Source organism: Leopardus geoffroyi, chromosome A3, assembly GCF_018350155.1.
Source record: "Leopardus geoffroyi isolate Oge1 chromosome A3, O.geoffroyi_Oge1_pat1.0, whole genome shotgun sequence".
In the NCBI taxonomy this organism is placed as follows: Eukaryota; Metazoa; Chordata; class Mammalia; order Carnivora; family Felidae; genus Leopardus; species Leopardus geoffroyi.
The window spans coordinates 73,585,894-73,599,596 of NC_059336.1; the positions used below are offsets into that span (position 1 = coordinate 73,585,894).

A 13,703-nucleotide genomic window follows, 5' to 3' on the forward strand; every position below is an offset into this window, starting at 1 on the left:
ATATTTTCTGTGTGCTTGAAAAAAAAAAAAAGTAGTAACTGCAGTAAAGAATATGGTAGGGGGTTGGGGTTGGGGGTGGGAATCATACCCATAATTCCTCTTTCCTAATATAAGAATAGCTGCAGTTTTAAAAAATTTCTTCACATCCTTGGTTGCAAGGAACTCAAACCCACTCAGCTTAAATTTTCTAAATAATAGTAAAGAATGAGGTTATTTGGAAGATATAGGGATAGCTCATAGAATCTAAGAGCAGGAAGCAACATCTCCTGAGGAACTGGCTTTAGGAATGAACCAGAAAAGCAAGCAGGCACTTCCCTCCTCTCTCTTCTCCTGCTGTGAGGCAGCTCATTTCAGAGTCTACTGCTCTCCTGGGTCTGGTGGGTTTTCGGTTTTCGGTCCCTGTCTCTGCAGGACAACTTTCCTTAATTCATTTGCACGTGGTCTGTTCTGTTGCCCCCCAAAGTCACCCTAAGTTCCAAAGTCCATCTTATCCCAGCTAGGCACCCACTGATTGAGTTTCCCAGATCCTAAGTTTCCAGGAAAGAGAATTTGAGTGCCCACTCCCATCTGCAGCCTGACTGGGTCAGGCTCTGAGAGCGTCTGGGGCAGCGTCGTCTACCAGAGGACAAACACAACCACAGGGGTCCAGGCAAGGTGGGAAGGAAGTTCTCAGGGGTGGGACATGAGCCAGGTTGGTACTCCACGAGTGTCTGTGGTGCTACACAGCATTCTGGTGCCTGTGTCTTGTGTTTAGATCCTCTAATAATCTTGCAGTCTTAAAGTATTTCACTTAACTATTATGATAATTTTGGAGTTTTCTTTAAAATACTAAAAAATACTTTGTAGGTCTATTTAGTTCATTGGAGAAATATTATTCATTTTCTTACAATACTAAATAGCCAAAGCTAATTTAACTACCTAGTTTGTTTGTATATGTTCAGCCATAAATTCAGGGAAATGTGCCCATTTCAAAAGAAACTTTTTCAAATTCACTTGCTCCTCACAGTTGAGGCCCCTCATCACCATATGATAACCCAGCAAATTAGAAACAATTAAGGTTTTCAGTTACAAAATTAGAGAGCCTTATTTTTAATTATTCACTGAGAAATAGACCTGTGACTTCTGAAGGTTAGCCAAACTAGATTTCAGACCCGGGTGGCACCCACTTAAACGTTAAAGACCATGACAAGTTATTTTGATATTACTTTTGCAAGAAAGACATTTCAAGACTACTAGATGTACAGAGTTATGGGGGAAAAGAGAGCAGGGGAAGAAATAGTATGATGTAAATGTACACTGAATTTTTTACCAATGAAGTATTGGGACATCTGCTTCGAAATCATCTGGGGTGAAAGCCTTGAGTGGAGGCTCATGAAACAGGGCTGGCCATGTGCTAATAACTGTTGAAATGAACATTAACTGGGCGGTAGGGGTTTTTTTATATTCTTCTTACTTCTATATGTGTTTGAAATGTCCCATGATTTAAAAATGCTGGAAAAAAATACTAGAGTGTGTGTCTTTTGAGTCATTTAAATTTCAAGCCATAAAGGATCAATGAGGTGTAAAGAGGAGAATCAGGGTGTCTATTCTTCTTCAACAGTAATCATAGTGATTACTAGATTTTAATTTTACATCAGACCGAAAGACTGTTTTTGCTCAACGTTTTATTTTGGGAAAATCTTGGATTTCTTTACAATTTTTCAAGTAAGATAGGGGGAGAGGGCAAGCATTTGTATGTTATTTTATGTGTCACTATCTTCTAGTTTCTAGGCTTTAAAGTACAAATTTAGAATTTAGACCTGGGTAAATGTGAGTGCTTACCACAAGGTTCTCACTTGTGATGCCACAATTCTTGCCAAAGCAGTTTCCTTTTACTACACATTTGTGCAACCAGGAAAATGAGCAAAAAGCCTAGATTTAGTCAAGCTTTTGAAAAACAGATATTCCTTTTATAACAGAGTAAAACCTAGCAGGCTTGATTCTATGAGGGGTGTGCAAGGTCAGATTTTATGAGGCCCACATTAAAAAATTCATAGCTTTGGGGTTTCTGCCCTGCCATATAATTGACTTTACGTGCACTTCTGGATAATCCAGCATTCGTTTGCTCAGTTTATGAGCCTGATTAAAATGAATCAAAATAGTTGCAACCGTGCTTGTATCTTTACAACAGAAAGATAAATGCAGATGTTAATTGTCTTTTTGCTTCATTCTATCATACTAGGAAAATTATTGCAAGTTAATTCGGGTGCCAAAGAACAACTCTTTTTTGAAGCTCCGAGAGGCAAGCGGCATATAATAAGACCTTCGGAGGTAACAGTCATACACAGAGCTTTTTAAAAGTGTTTCGTGAAGATTTAATATGTGCATTTTTAATAAAGCCTGTCCATTATTATCCATTAGTATGGGTTATATTTAGTGTACCTTTAAACTTGATTGTTTCTTAAATCTGAGTGCTTAATCTGGTTCCCTACATTCTGAGAACCTACGAATTCACTGGTCTGCTGATGGAGCATTGGACAGTCAGCCTTGTGCTTAATCGTCCTCTGCTGCAAGACAATGACTAAGCTTATAATTTGAATGCTACATATTACTTCTTCCGTTGGACATGCTCTGTCTTTTGGTGCAAAGCTTTCTGTGAACATAAACTTTTGAAACTTACTTTCTCAGTAAGTATTTGTAACAACACTATCTTCTGCGGTAAGAAAAATTACTTTTTAAAACAAAAACTATGTACAACCTGACCATCCATTTGTATCAAACTGTTTCCCTTTTTCCTGTTTTCCTCATGTCTTTGGCCACATACATAATTTCTTAGTTGTTGAAATCAAAGCCTCTATACAACTTTTGAATCCATGAACTAATGCCTTTCTAAAGGCTAAGGTGCTTTTGCGGCCAAGTGCTTCTTCCAGGGTCTGTATGGAGGTTCCACAGAGTGAACATGGATAGCTGAAAGGTGGTTGCCTGGTTGAGCATTAAGGACCTCTTCTTAGCCCCAGGAGACAGCCTGAGTCATTTATTTGCTATATAACCTTTGATGAACGAAAAGGAAATAATTGCTTCCTTAGAGGGAAAGGTGTCAGAGGGTACACCACTGAGGAATAGGCATCTGCCTCTAACTTCAGTCTGTCATTAAGAGAAACCGTCCCATCATTGCAAAGTACTCCCAGAAACATTGGGATATGTGCCCATTCATAATGTTTTCATGGTTTCTAAAAGAAGTCTATGTGCGGTACTTAAGAAGTATAAGTTGTTAAAGATGATGGCATTATATTAATGGAAATTGTTTGCTGATCAATCGATCTCACTCCCAGATTCCAATGTATTTATCTCTGATCAGTCGTCATTCTAACTTTTTTAAAGAAACTTCTGTAGCCTTGAGTAAGAGATATTTTAAATTAAGTCCTTTATTCACTGGACACTTCGTACGCCTGTGTTATTGTCTTGTGAACATTCTTGTGTGATGGCTGTCAGTCTCATTTTATAGACAGGGAGATTAAGCCTCCAGGAGAGTAAGAGGACCATGGAGCTTTGGTCCCAGTCTCGAGGGGTCCATGTGTGACTACTTGGCAGTCTAGACCATGGGGTCTTTTGGATTTTTCCTGTGTATTTAAGCATCATTTTACATCACTACATCTGTGTTTTCCCTTCATGTTCTGGTGCCCCAAAATAAGTGCACTAAAATAAAATTCAGTCGAACCAAATGGTGGAGGGGGAAGGATACCAACTTGGGACTGATGAGCAATTACTGTGTTTAAGAATCTGCACAAGAGGAAAATTTGTGTAATAAGAAGGCTTCTTCACATACCAGACTCTGGCTCTGAAGAGTTCATCTGTCACTCTGAGGTACACAGTTGGTATTCCAGAGGCTGATCCCTGGTGCTGCTGTTTGTGGAGGCCATCCAGCTGATGTTTTCACGCCTGGGATTCTCTGGTATTGCCACCTAAGGGCACTGGAGACGCAGCTCAGCATTTCTTCCACCAGTAGTGTCAGGCCCTTCAGCTACCTATGAAGGATGAAGAAATCCTCTTAAAAAAAAAAGTTTATTTATCTTGGGGGAGTGGGAGGGGAGAGAGAGAGAGAGAGAGAGAATGAATGAATGAATCCCAAGCAGGCTCCACACTGTCAGAGAACAAAAATGTTCTTGCTATAATAAAGCCAGTGAGGCAGAATTGAGTATTATTTTCTTTTTTCTTTTTTAAGTTTATTTATTTTGAGAGAGAGAGACAGAGAAAATGAATCCAAAACAGGCTCCTCACTGCTGTGCAGAGCCCAACACTGGGCTCGAACTCAAGAACCACGAGATCATGACCTGAGCCAAAATCAAGAGTCAGACGCTTAACCAACTGAGCCACCCAGGCACTACAGAAACCCTCTTTTCAAAAAAGGTTTTTGTTTTTTTTTTAACAGCCATGGTGAAACTAATACAAACCTTACTCGGCAAATTGTTAAGTATGACGAATACTAAAATGCCCATTTCAATCCATCTGGTACAGCACAGCACAGTCAAAGCAGCACTAAACTAGGAGGCTGGCTCTCTTGAGCCCACTTCCCTCTGGCTCCTAAACCAGCTGTGATTTAAGTGACTCATCTCTCTGGATCTTCCTTCCCCTGGAAAATGATGATGGTAATGACACATCTGCCCAAGGCAAGGTGCTATGGAAGAGACCCTTTGAGGACCCCTCTTCCATCTAAGGTTCAGGATTTTTAACAAGTCTGCCCCTTTTGGGTTTTGTGGGTTAGAGGGATCATTTTTTAATGCTCCCTTTTAAATGCAATTTCTGTAGCTTCCAACAAATTGGGTATTTGCGTGGGGACCTCAGTGTCCAGATCTGGCCAAGGATGATCTGCTGGGGTGATCTCAGGGTGAGCAATAACAGCTCACCCCCACCCCAACCGCCCACTTTTGTGCCTAGATAACAAGGTCAGGGAAACTGCCACCTAGAGCGCTGGCACTGGGGATGGACAGGAAAGTCTCACAAACAGAATCTGGAACGTGGAAGGGAGTCAGTGGCCAGAAAACCTGCTTGCAGAACCAGCAGGAACGTTTGCCTTCTCTTCCTGCGAAGGCCAGTTTAGTGGATAAGAACCCCAGAAAATGGAGATGATTGCTGAGGAGGCACCTCAAGTCAACTCAGTCTGTGGTCCTGCCTGAGGCACCCCAAATCACCAGGGCCAGCGCTGCTTTTTGGTTCCAGTTCGGCATGGTTCCAGGAGGAGCACAGAGTGTTAAATGAGGAGGAATTTGAGTGACTAAAATACATTTAATACCTCCCCACGTTGTGACTAAAACCCAACTGCATCTTTATCTTGCCATTTCTCTGTAATGCGTAGGTCCGTTAACAGATCAAATCCCCCAGGAAAGTCTAATACACAGTGTTGTTACTATTGTTTATTTTAAAAAGGAAAGCCTAGATTATATCAGGATTTTGCCTATATGAATTTCAAATCTTTTGTCCATGAATTTCAGAGAAAACAGTTTTAAAGGATAGAATATAGTCATAGTAATGCAATATGAACAGCTCTTCAAGTTTGTAAGGTAGTCTCTCTCTCGCATACAGGATATTAGGCTAGCTGCAGAATCTTATTACTCATTCCTTCTAGAAAGCACTCCTTCAAAAAAAGTTACATCTTGTGAGTTTTTAAAATAATTTGCTAAATAATCAGCCCTATTGATCAATGCAGCTCAGTGGTTCTCATTTGGGAGCAATATTGCCCCTTCCCCCAGGGATATTTGCCAATGTCTCGGGCCAGCTTGGGGAGGAGGGCTGCTGACTTTCAGTGGGTAAAGGACAGGAATGCTGCTAAAATACTACCATGCACAGGACAGCCCTTGACAACAAAGAATCAACTGTCCTAAAACATTAATAGTGCTGACACTGAGAAACCCTGATCTAGCTTATGGCTTAAATGATGCTAAAACCTACAAGAACTAAAAAACTATTTTTTTAGATTTTCTATTCTATTCTATTCTATTCTATTCTATTCTATTCTATTCTATTCTATTCTATTTATTTTTTGAGAGCCAGAGAATGAGAGAATCTTAAACAGGCTCCACAGTCAACTCAGAGCCTGATGATAAGGCGTTCGATCTCACAACCATGCAATCATGATATGAGACGAAATCAAGAGTCAGATACTTAACTGACTGAGCCACCCAGGCGCCCCCTAAGAAATTTTCTTATTGTCAGATTTCCACAATTCCAAAATAATGATTTTATACATAGAAAAATGGTTATCCGACTGTAGTGTTTACTTAGATAATCCGTATGCCACTTAAAAACTGCATCTTAGAACTTACGCACCTCAGATCACAACACAATTGCCTAGTGCTGGCAAAGTCATCAGTAAGAACTATTCAGCTGCATTTTTTATTGCTGCTTATTTTTTTTTAAATAGTACAGCATAAGGAATATAGTCAGTCATTGGTAGTGTAACAGTCACATGGTGACAGGTGGTAGCTACACTTTTGTTGAGCGTACCTTAATGAACACGTAGACTTGTCGAATCACCATGACGTACACCTGAAATTAATGTAACGTTGCATGTCAACTACAATAAAGAAAAAGATCTCTAGGTTGTGCAAAAATGTATTGATTTGTTTCCTTCTTTTTAAGATTGAGAAAATAGAGTGGGACACGTGGACCTGCGTGCTGGGGCCTACGTGTGAGGGAATCTGGCCTGCACACAGTGATGTGACTGATGTAAATGCTGCCAGTCTTACCAAAGACTGTTCCCTCTTAGCCACTGGAGATGATTTCGGTTTTGTTAAGCTTTTTTCATATCCTGTCAAGGTAATACTGCATGTTTATTATATTTACTTACTCAGTCTCATTAATAACCTAAAATCTATGCGTAGTATCTAAATGGATATTTATTTTTATTTTTTAAAGACTTTTTTTAAGTTTATTTATTTTGAGAGAGAGTGTGTGAGTGGGGGAGGGCAGAGAGAGAGAGAGAGAGAGAATCCCAAGCAGGCTCTGCGCTGTCAGCATGGAGCCCAACACAGGGTTCGAACTCACAAACCATAAGATCATGACCTAAGATGAAACCAAGAGTCAGAAGCTTAACCTACTGAGGCAGTTAAGGTGCCCCTCCAAGTGGATTTTTAAATATAAGCAATCAATAATGTTATCTACATCACCATTGTTATTTATGCTATCTAAAAGCCTTTATGACACTGTTTACTACTAGGTGTCAGATTCTCATGATATAGAATTCCTCCTTGAAAGGCCTTCACTGGTCATCAAATCCAACATCTTACAAACTGCAGAGGAAGAATTTCTTTACAACATCTTGGGCCAGTGCCTTCCAATAGGTACTTCCTTGGAGAGAGGAAGGTCTTACTACCTCTCAAAGCAGCCCAATTCATTTTTAAATAGTTCAGTTATTAAAACGTTTAGCTCTATATACAGCTGAACAGCCTTCATATGGAGCAAGATAGTCCTCGACTCCCTGAAATCTCAGTTTCTCCAGCCTAAACGTGTCCAGTTCTTCAGCCATTTCCCACAGGACATGGTTTCCTGCTGCCCCTCCCTCTAGGCACACTCCATGTTATCAATTCCATTCTAAACTGTCTCCTCTGAGATGGAATTCACCATCTCAGATGTAATCTGACGAGTTCAGGGTCAGTGGGAATTTTACCTTCTTGTTTTGTTTTTGTATTTGTATTAAATCAAACTAAAATGGCACCAACTCTTTGGGCTGCCACACTATGCAACTGAATCCTAGATTTCATTCCAAAGAAATGTTCAGCTTATCCCTCATCTTGTCCTTACACAATTGATATTCTAAATTTGAGCACAGAACTTTATATTTGTACCAAATAAGATTTATCTTACTTCACCTCCTTGTTCTAACCTGTCAACACGTTTTTTTTAAGTACCTTTTCAAAATGTTTACTTTCCCTTCCAGCATCATGTCATCTTCTCATTTCACAAGTGTAAGTTTTAAATCACGGGAAATAAAAAAAAGACCAGGACAAGCAAACATCACCGTCAGGAGCCCTATTCAGTTATTCTGTTTATTAATGTACACATTGAGTTCTAGTTCTTCAGTCAGGATCAGACATTTACATTTACCCGACTGTGCTATCTTGGAGCTCACGTTTCTATCCTACTCCGGATAACACATCATTAATGATTTGGCAGATATCTTGCTGAAAGCAAGCAAGGAAATCTCCCCTTTTAATAAACCAATCGGTAAAAGACACGGATTTCACACTGAACCCTTGTTGCTGTCTAGTGATCATTACTTCCTTTTCCAAGTGCTTATTGACCTTTTGTGTAATAATTCACCCTAGAATTTTCCAGGGATTGCATCAACTCATGAATCAATATTTGCCAGAGTCTGCTTGTTTTCCCTTTTGGATACAGGAACCTTTTTGTGTTTGAGGCCACCTCTCCTGGCTTCTAAACTCCTCAGCTGTTCCTGACTTTACTTGTGTGGTCATGTTAAAAGAACCTGCACTCAAGCACATAGTTCTTTTTTGCCCTTTCTGGTTTGAAGAGCATTCTCTTTACAGAGGAGATAAGTAAACCTCCTTTCCGTTTGTATGAAATCATGTGATCTAAGATGTGTTCTAACTTGTGCCTATTTTTTTTCTAGTCCTCCCTCTATCTTTGAATTCCTTTACGGTTATCTTAGTTTTTGACTTTAGCATTCCTGAAACTATATTAAAGTTTTCTGTGCAAGACTTCTGCGTTCATCCTTGGTTATCCGCTCCTCCATCATTTGTGCGCTTAAGACGTTGAACACACCAGTTCCCTCGGCAGCAACTTTGGTTTCCTTAAATGCCTTCCTCTTTAATTCTTCATTTGTTAACATCCTGTCAGGGTATGATTTTGGTAGTTTTTCTAAGATACGCTTCTGAGTATATCCAGTGTTCCCTTCATTGTCCTTCCCATCAATTCACCATCACTTATCAGCACCCCCTTTCTGTGTGGTCACAGTTCAGTTCTCTGTAGCACTTTTCCTTCCTACTTTTACATTTTTTGGAAAGAGATTGCTCACAGGACAAGTCAAAAAGTTAGTGATACCCTGGCTTTAGTAGATGGGTTGTGGCAGATCTTTAAGTAGCTAAAATCCCCATGGTACAACTCCATCGTGCCCCTGAGCTACATTTGTTGTTGGTCCTGGGAATTCATCATCTGCATCCCCAGCCTGCCCAGGTAGGCTGTCTATAGCAGAAATTTCAAGCTGTGTTCCTCCAATTCCCAGAGTTCCAAGGAGGCTCCTCAAGGACAACCTCAACAAACAAAGTAGGGGCCAACTGAAGGGGCTCTGGGACCCCACCCCTACTACCCCAGAGCCATTCTGCATTTTATATTTTATACATTGAGTTTCCATATAAGATTTTTTTCCCCAACATTTTGTTATGAACATTTTCAAGCATACAGATAAGGCAAAAAATGATACAGTGAACTCCTGGAGTTCTATACAGAATTCACAGATTTTATACATATTCAAACAAAATTTTTTTAAAATGTTTATTTATTTTTGAGAGGGAGACAGAGCACAAGCAGGGGAGGGGCATAAAGAGAGGGAGACACAGAATCTGAAGCAGGCTTCAGGCTCTGAGCTGTCAGCACAGAGCCCATTGTGGGGCTCGAACCCACAAACCACGAGACCATGACCTGAGCTGAAGTCGGAAGCTTAACTGACTGAGCCACCCAGGCGCCCTGATTCTATATATAATTCAAAGTAAATTGTAGGGGTGCCTGGGTGGCTCGGTTAAGCGTCCAACTTTGATTCAGGTCATGATCTCAAGTTGACCAGTTAAAGCCCCACATCGAGCTCTGTACTGACAGCTCAGAGCCTGGAGACTGCTTTGGACTCAGTGTTCCCCTCCCGCTGCCCCTCCATCACTCACACTCTGTCTCTGTCTCTCAAATAAATAAACATTTTTTAAAAAATGTTTTTTAGGGGCACCTGGATGGCTCAGTCGGTTAAGTGGCCGACTTCAACTCAGGTCTTGATCTTTCAGTTCATAAGTTTGAGTCCCGCATCAGGCCCTGTGCTGACAGCCTAGAGCCTGGAGCCTGCTTCTGGTTCTGTGACTCCCTCTTTCTCTGCCCCTCCCCAGCTGGCACTCTGTCTCTGTCTCTCTCTAAAATAAACATCAAAATTTTAAAAAAAATTTTTTTAAACAAAGTAAATTGTTGATATAAGGATACTTACCCCTAAATGTTTCAGCATGCCTATCATTACCTGTAGTTCAACATTTGCTTATGGTGTTTTTATTTTAAGTTTATTTATTTTGAGAGAGAGAGAGCAGGGGAGGGGCAGAGAGAGAGGGAGAAAGAATCCTAAGGAGGCTCCACACCATTAGCGCAATGTGCTTATGGTGATTTTTAAGTAAAATTTATATATAGTTGAATTACACAGTGTTTTTTTAAGGTTCCTTTTGATGAACGTTGACAAACACATACACCTACATAATCCAAACACCTGTCAAGATACAGATTCAAGATATAGATCACTATCATCACCCCAGGAAGTTTCCTCATGCTAACTTCTGGGTCAATCCCCCCACCCCCCATCATTCTCACATGAAAAGACTATTCCATTGTTTTCCACGATAGATAAGTTTTCCCTGTTCTAGAACTTCATATAAATGATCAAGTAGGTACTGTTTTGTGTCTGGCTTCTTTCACGCAGATAATGTTTCTGAGATTCCTCCTAATAATAGTCTGTTCCTTTTTATAGCTGAGCGGAAGTCCATTGTATGGATAGAACAGAGTTTGTGTACCCGCATGGCTGTCAAAGGGCATATGCTTTTCCAGTGTTTCGTTGTAAGAAAGCTGCTATCAACATTTTTTGGACAAATCTTGTGGACATGTTTTCTCCTTATGTAAATACATAAGAGTGCAATTTCTGGGTCATAGGGGAAAATGCATGTTTAACTTTTTAAGAAACTGCCAGACCTCTTTCCAAAGTGGTTGTATCATTTTATATTTTCATAATGAATGTAAGAGAGTTCCAGGTGCCAACATTCAGTATTGTCACACTTGCAAAATTTAGCTGTCCCAGGGATCTCACTGTGTTTGCAATTTATGTTTCCCTGATGACTAATGACGCTAAGCACTTCTTTGTTTCCTTACTGGGCATTTGTGAAGTGTTCATACAAATCCTTTGTCCACTATAATAAGTTGGATTGTTTCTTATTATTTTTGAGTTCTATGTAAGATTTGATGCAAGAAAGAGTTTCATAATTTAAAAGCATTTGAAAACCACTGGTCAATGTAAACAACTTTGACAGTATCACTTCTCTTCCTCTTCTTGACTTGATTTTTCTGGCACACTTTCGCTCCCAAATACCTGGACCCAGGCTGATGAATAGTTCTAGCTTTGTAGTCCTCCTCCTCCAATGCTTTGAATCTGTTGGACAGAGCTCACCGTCTGTTATAGACTGAATGTTTCCCCACCAAAATTCATGTATCGAAGCCCTATCATCCAATGTGTCTGTATATGTAGAGAGGGCATTTATGTAAATAATTAAGGTTAAATGAGGTCACAGGGTGGGACTCTGATCTGATAGAATTAGTGTCCTTCTAAGAAGAGACACCAAAGAGGGGCGCCTGGATGGCTCAGTCAGTTGAGCATCCGACTTTGGCTCAGGTCATGATCTCACGGTTTGTGAGTTCAAGCCCTGCATCAGGTTCTGTGCTGACAGACCCTGGAGCCTCTTCAGATTCTGTGTGTGTGTCTCTCTCTGCCCCTCCCCTGCTTGTACTCTGTCTCTCTCTCTCAAAAATAAATAAACATTAAAAAAAGAAGAAGAAGAAGCAGAGACATATTCTGCTCCATGCACACTGAGGAAAGACCATAAGCACACTTTCTATGTGCTCATGTGTGGTATGAGGCCAGGAAGAGAGCTCTCACCAGGAACCAAATTGGTCTTATACTTTCCAGCCTCTTGCCAGAACTGTGAGAAATGAGTTTCTGTTGTTTAAGCCTCCCAGAATGTGATATTTTGTTAGGACAGACTTACCACTTTAAGACACCATCCCACTGTAGTGTTCTAACATTGAGTTCTATGTCATCAAGTCTTAATGATACTTATGAGATCTCAACACCACACAGCAATCTCTTTGCCCAAAATTCAGGTTGCATTTGTTAGACTCTAATGTCATATCTTCTTCTTGACCCTTTTCCCTGTTCTCCTTTGCTAGGAGTTACTCTGTCTCTCTTCCAGGCAGTATTCTCTCAATGACAAAAAGGTGTTCTTTTCAGTTTAAAATCTTCTCAATGAGGTCATTAGTCCCTTGATAATCACATTATTGCCAGCCTCCATAAAACAGACTCTCCTTCCCAGAGCCTGCCCATTTTTCTAGTACCTTAAATCATGTATCACAAGACCCAGTTCCATCCTTGGACACCTGGCCAATTACTCCCATAGCCTCCCTTCCCTTGCAAAGCTGTGTCTCTCCACTATACCAGAGCGGTTAAAACGCCACTTGGGGCGCCTGGGTGGCGCAGTCGTTTAAGCGTCCGACTTCAACCAGGTCACGATCTCGCGGTCCGTGAGTTCGAGCCCCGCGTCCGGCTCTGGGCTGATGGCTCAGAGCCTGGAGCCTGTTTCCGATTCTGTGTCTCCCTCTCTCTCTGCCCCTCCCCCGTTCATGCTCTGTCTCTCTCTGTCCCAAAAATAAATTAAAAAAAAAAAAAAAAAAAAAAAACGCCACCATGTCATTTACGTTTCTAAAACCCACCCTCAAGTTCTCAAGTCTCCTCCCCAAAAAGTCAAAGACTTTGGAGAATGGTTCTTCAGAGAGGAACCTTCTCTCTGTTAAATGTTACAGACAGAAACTACGTAAAACGTTGTGAATGTGGGAGAGGATACATAGGTTTCCATCAAACTCTCAGGAATTTCTCACCTAACAGCAGTTAACACCCAGCCTTGTGGAGACATTCTGTGTTCTTTCGTGACTCAGTGGAAGAGGAAAGTTGTGGTAGTGAATCTCTATGAGTGTTACAGAAATGCGTGGTTTGACATGATGACCCAGAAGGACAGCTCATCTGACCTTCTGTGTCACGTCTTCACGAGACTCCTTCCACAGGTCCTAAGGGAGCCACCAAACATCCCTGCTGGCCTTTTCCTCGTGGGGGAGCAGCTGGTTTCCTAGAAACTTCTAGTAACTGCAAATTCCCTTTATTGTTCTACCCAGCAGTTATCTTGTTCCTATTCTGAGAATCTTGAATCCCCCTCTGCTGCAAGAATCCCAGCTTTGTTAAATAGCTTCAGTGACTCAGAATTTTTTCCTCTTTCTCCTCTGTTCCTTTCTTTTCCTTCACAACCTGATTATGATCAACTTAGGATAATTTTTCTCTGAACTTTTGTTTTTGGATTTCTTCTTCCACCCTGTCTAGAAATCCTGTAATGCTTTAAATAAGTCAGGGCATGGAGAGGCATTTTTCAGGCTCTTTTACTTTTTCCTCCTCAAGAAACCAGCTTGTGTTTGTAGTAGATATAATGGGTAGGTTCCTGCTTCCAGCTGGAAGACCAGCAGGACACATGGCTGCAGCCACTATGACTGTCCTCTTTGTTTCCATGCCTTCTGGATCTCACATAGTCACATAGTGGTTTCCCTTGGAAATCCTTATTTTGCTCTGCCTATTTTCTAGCAAACTAGTGGCTCTGGAGGGCTTTCTGAAAATATGGCCTGCCTATTTGCCTCCCTAACCTTTCTACACTCACTACTCT

At 40.9% G+C, this 13,703-nt stretch overlaps 1 protein-coding gene across 6 annotated transcripts in view; it reads left to right on the forward strand.

The window, feature by feature from the left end:
- EML6 (EMAP like 6) overlaps positions 1-13,703 on the forward strand; it is a 275,933-nt gene that overhangs the window by 213,694 nt on the left and 48,536 nt on the right. For all 6 annotated transcript variants that reach the window (XM_045446068.1, XM_045446062.1, XM_045446064.1 and 3 more), the window contains exons 25-26: positions 2,222-2,310; positions 6,616-6,792. In XM_045446068.1, coding sequence (XP_045302024.1) covers positions 2,222-2,310; positions 6,616-6,792 — 266 coding nt within the window. The remainder of the gene's footprint in view (positions 1-2,221; positions 2,311-6,615; positions 6,793-13,703) is intronic.